Source organism: Gekko japonicus, unplaced genomic scaffold, assembly GCF_001447785.1.
Source record: "Gekko japonicus isolate JY-2015 unplaced genomic scaffold, Gekko_japonicus_V1.1 scaffold2151, whole genome shotgun sequence".
Lineage (NCBI taxonomy): Eukaryota > Metazoa > Chordata > Lepidosauria > Squamata > Gekkonidae > Gekko > Gekko japonicus.
Window position 1 is genome coordinate 101,329 of NW_015169848.1, and position 4,617 is coordinate 105,945.

Here is a 4,617-nt window from a genome sequence, read left to right on the forward strand (position 1 = left end):
TTTTATTTTATTTTAACATGATGAATAAAATATTTTAAGACAAGGTGTTCAGATATTTTCCAAATCATTTCTAAAACATATGTACGGCATCAGATTGATCTAATTTCTGTGCACTGAGGACAAGCAAGTCCTAGGTTACCAACTGAACTCTCCAATGCAAGAACAAGATGCATTTCTCCCTTTAGGAGGTGCTGTTGTCCCAAGAAAAGAAAAAGGTTGCAGTTCTGTTTTTGCATGTGGGTGGGTATTCTGTTTGTAATAATTGTTTGGATACACTATATTTTTAATATGCTAGTTGTGATAGTTTCATGCCAAGTAAAAATGTCCATAGTCATATTTGATGTTCCTAAAGTAACAGAATGACTTTCAACCTGGAAAAAACAAAAGAAGTGCTAATGTAGCATTCCGCCCCATTTTTCCGAAAATTTCCATTTCCCCCCGAAAAAAACTGGAAAAAAAACGGTTTTTTTTCCGAGCTTCAAAATTTCCGGAAATTTTACATCTCTAGAAGGGACCTCCAGGGTCATCTAGTCCAACCCCCGGCACAAGGCAGGACATTCACAAATACCTCCCCCCGCCCACCCCCAGTGACCCCTGCTCCATGCCCAGAAGATGGCAAAATAACCTCCAGGATTCCGGGCCAAACTGGCCTGGAGAAAAACTGTTTCCTGTCCCCAGAGTGGCGACTGGCATTTCCCTGGGCATGTAAAAAAGGGCCACAAGAACTAAGCACTGAGGCGACCCTTCCTACCCTCTCCCCACCATGAGCTGCCTAAATTCACAGAATCAGGATCACTGTCAGATGGCCATCTGGCCTCTGCATCAAAACCTCCAAAGGAGGAGAGCCTTCGCCCTTCACTGGCAAGAAATTCCCAGGATCACCCGTGCAATTTGGTTATGTTAGAGCAGGGGTGCCCAAGGTGGTGCCCGTGGGCACCATAGCGTTCGCCAATCCCTTTCCTGGTGCTTGCCAAGTGTTCATTAAAAGGTGGGTGTGGCCAAATGGGGCTCCTGCCCAGCAGGGCTTTTGATTAGCCCCTGGAGATCACGTCGGCTGCGCGAGCTCAAGTATCCTTGTTTCCGCGGCACCTGCCACTAAAAAGTTGGTTTCAATCTCTCTCTCTCCTCTTTTCCAGTGCATTTTTACAAAATCTCCTCCCCTTATCCCCTCCATTTGGTGCGGGGGGTGGTGGTGGTTATGTGCTCACACGTGTCCATGTCTCACGGCGGCCATTTTGTGGTTGGCTCCGCCTCCTCCAGCGGCCATTTTGTGGGTGCGCCCACCTCAAATTCCAAAGGTGCCCACGGGCTCAAAGAGGTTGGGGACCCCTCTGTGTGAGACTGTTCCACTCAGATTATTCTCGCCATTGTCTCGGTATTGCACCGACAGAGGTGAATTGCCAGCGAGTCAGAATGGAGGGACTGCAAGAGGTATTCAGCTTCTTTACAGGATCGTTGTGGCCAAAAAAAAAAGAGGCCCCTCAGACCCTCTGTCGCGGGCCGTGGCCAGAAAGGTTCTGTAATGGCCGCCGCCACTCTGGTACGGGTCTTCCCGGGAGGGCCCAGAACACCCACCCGACACTCCTTTTCCAGCAGGTTCCGCCTTATACGTGACTGGATGAGGTGTGTGGACCAGTGTTCCCTCTAAGCTGCGTTAGTGTGAGCTAGCTCACAGTTTTTTAGCCTCCGGCTCACACATTTTTGTCTCAGCTCAGGAAGGAGGGCTCCGGAGCAAACTAATTTATGCAGTCGCCAAATCGCTCGCTCACAACTTGAATGCCGGTAGCTCACAAAGTAGAATAGTTGCTCACAGAACTCCACAGCTTAGAGGGAGCATTGATTCCAACACGGTCGAAAGCGGTGTGGACCCAGGCAGATCAACAAACTATTTTTTATTAAAGAGATTTCACGACAACTGTGATTCAATAATGTGTAGGAGAAATGAGCACAGTGAAGGCAGGTAAAACAGCAAAATAAGAAAACGCTAAAGCGTCTGACTGTACTGTCCCTAGCCTTCTTTACGTCTTTGGCCTCAAGCTGACGCACTGCTTTTGGACACCAAGGCGCTCTACTATTCTACTGGGGTAAATTTCCCCTCCAAATCCACTGTTAGCCAATCTCAGGGCCCAAAGGGTGGCCTGGGAAATGTAGGCCCTGACAGCTACTCCAATACAGGCTTCCCTGGAGCCGCTAGGCCTCTCTAGAAGCTTTAGGCCGCACCACTATAGGCCCAGGATCATGACATATGGTGGCCCAGTAGGAATTTCAGGGCAAGAGACGTTCAGAGGTGGTTTCCCATTGTCTGCCTCTGTGGAGCGATCCAGGATTCCTTGGCGGTCTCCCATCCGAATCCTCACCAGATTGGACAAGATTGGAATATCCTGGGCCGTCCAGTTCAGGGCCCCTTGCATTCTAGGATTCATTTTCACACCAGGGCTTAATTCTGTATTGGGGCAAGGCCTCTTATCGCTTCTTCCCGGGCAACACCCTCTACTATTCAACTGGGGGAAGTTTTCCCTCCAAATCCCCCGTTAGCCAATCACAGGGCCCAGAGGGTGACCTGGGAAATGCAGGCCCTGGTAGCTACTCTAGTACAGGCTTCCCTGGGACGACTAGGCCTCACTAGAGCCTGTAGGCTGCACCACTGTAGGCCCAGGATCATGACACCCGCCAAAGTTGTTGAATAAATACAAATTCCTCCCCAGTGCCGACTCTGCGTTGGCTTGCCTCTCATACTGAAGTGGAGATGTGGCAGTTTGACTTTCCTTGGCGTTAAGAGGACACCTGCTGAAAGCGGCCAAATTCTAAGAGCTGAGTCATGCGTCACAGAGATGAATGCCCCCAGACAAGGTCCCTTAAGGCCGTGCCCAGGTGATTATATCACTGCATTCGGACACGCCCATGTGGTTCACACGGCTGCACCGTGCGTGGTTCCGACGCAGGGGTCTCCAATGTGGTGCCCTTGGGCATCCGCCCTGACACACGTCCCTCGTGCCCACCCAGTGTTTTTTGAAAGCGGAAGGGACCAGGCGGAGCTTATGGGAATTATATGGGAGCTGCGGTGGCTCAAGTGGTTAAGATGCTGAACTGCAGGCTGTGGAAGGTCGGTAGTTCAGCAGTTCGAGACCCGAGTTGCCGCCTGACGGAGAGAGCTCCCGTCTCTAGTTCCAGCTCATGCCAACCTAGCAGTTCTAAAGCAAGAAATTGCAAGTCGATAAATAGGTACCACTTCGGTGGGAAGGTAACAGCGTTCCGTGCGCCTTGGTGTTTAGTCATGCTGGCCACATGACCACGGAAACATCTTCGGACAGTGCTGGCTCTTCGGCTTTGAAACGGAGATGAGCACCGCAACCCTAGAGTCGGACTCGACTGGCTTTCGAGCAAGGGAACCTTTACCTTCACCTTTAAGTCATATTATAAATAATCTTTGCTCCTGTTCATTTGGTAATGTCCCAGCGCTTTAGTTGTATTTTAAATGACTGGTCAGTACTTGGATGGGAGACCACCAAGGAAGTCCGGGGTTGCTATGCAGAGGCAGGCAATGGCAAACCCCCTCTGTTCGTCTCTTGCCTCGAAAACCCTACAGGGCCACCGTAAGCCCTCCGCAGACTGATGGCCCTGTTCACCGACCCAGGCCAGAACAGACTCCTGAGGATCTCCTCGTTCCCATCGCTACTGTAAAAAGGCCACAGAAGCGAGTCGTTTAAAGAACTGTGTTTAGAACACTGGCAGAGTGAGAAAAACCGACCTCTGCCCCAAAGAGCCTACAGTCGTACTATTAACATTTCTAAACTGTAAACCGAAATGAAAGAGGGCAATCCACTGCCGTTTAAGAGATAAAATAAGAAACGAAGGCTGTTGTAAAGATGTATAGCCGTCTTGGTCTGAAGCAGCACAACCAAGTTTGGGTCCAGTGGCACCTTTAAGACCAACAAAGTTTAATTCTGGGCACACACTTCTTCAGATACAGTAAGTGTGCGTGTCCATGTCTTGTACCCAGACTTCGTTGGCCTTAAAGGTGCCGCTTTATATAAATTTTATGTGAAGAGGTGTTCATGTATCCTGCGAGGGTTGGGGGAACACAACACGTCAACCAGTTTAGCCAGAAACACGCAACTGAGTCTATAGTGCTTTGGCACCTTGCTACTTTGGAATTTACAGATGCAATGTTGCGTCTATGAACGCGTCTCACAGCACAGATCTTTTTTGTGTTAACAGGAAGACGAAAGGCATTCGGCCTTACCTCTTTTGTCTCCTCCGGGTCCGAGTGATCTACAGTTACAAACAGATCATTCTGCAGGTATTTCAGGGCACTTAGTGGATCCGTCTGGGCCTTCTCTTCAAACCTGCGGCAAGAGACAAAAAAAAATAATCTGAGCTTCAAGTATAGGCGAACGGGGTCAGAATCTGCTGAGAGTGAGAGGGGAAGAATCGTAGTGGACAGTGCAATGAAAGTTGGGAGTAAGCAGTGAAGTGGCTAACATTGCGGATGATACGAAGTTGTTCAGGGTGGTGAAGACCAGTGAGGATTGTGAGGCACTCCAAAGGGATCTGTCAAGGATGGGCAAGTGGGCGTCAACATGGCAAATGGGGTTCAATGTGGCCAAGTGCAAGGTG

General features: G+C 49.6%; 1 protein-coding gene across 1 annotated transcript in view; it reads right to left on the bottom strand.

Moving 5' to 3' along the window:
* The window catches only part of MKLN1 (muskelin 1), a 213,215-nt gene that overhangs the window by 2,437 nt on the left and 206,161 nt on the right, over window positions 1-4,617 (bottom strand). Inside the window, exons 16-17 of the mRNA XM_015417348.1 lie at window positions 4,244-4,346; window positions 3,002-3,035 (exon numbers count right to left, since the gene is read on the bottom strand). Coding sequence (XP_015272834.1) covers window positions 3,002-3,035; window positions 4,244-4,346 — 137 coding nt within the window. The remainder of the gene's footprint in view (window positions 1-3,001; window positions 3,036-4,243; window positions 4,347-4,617) is intronic.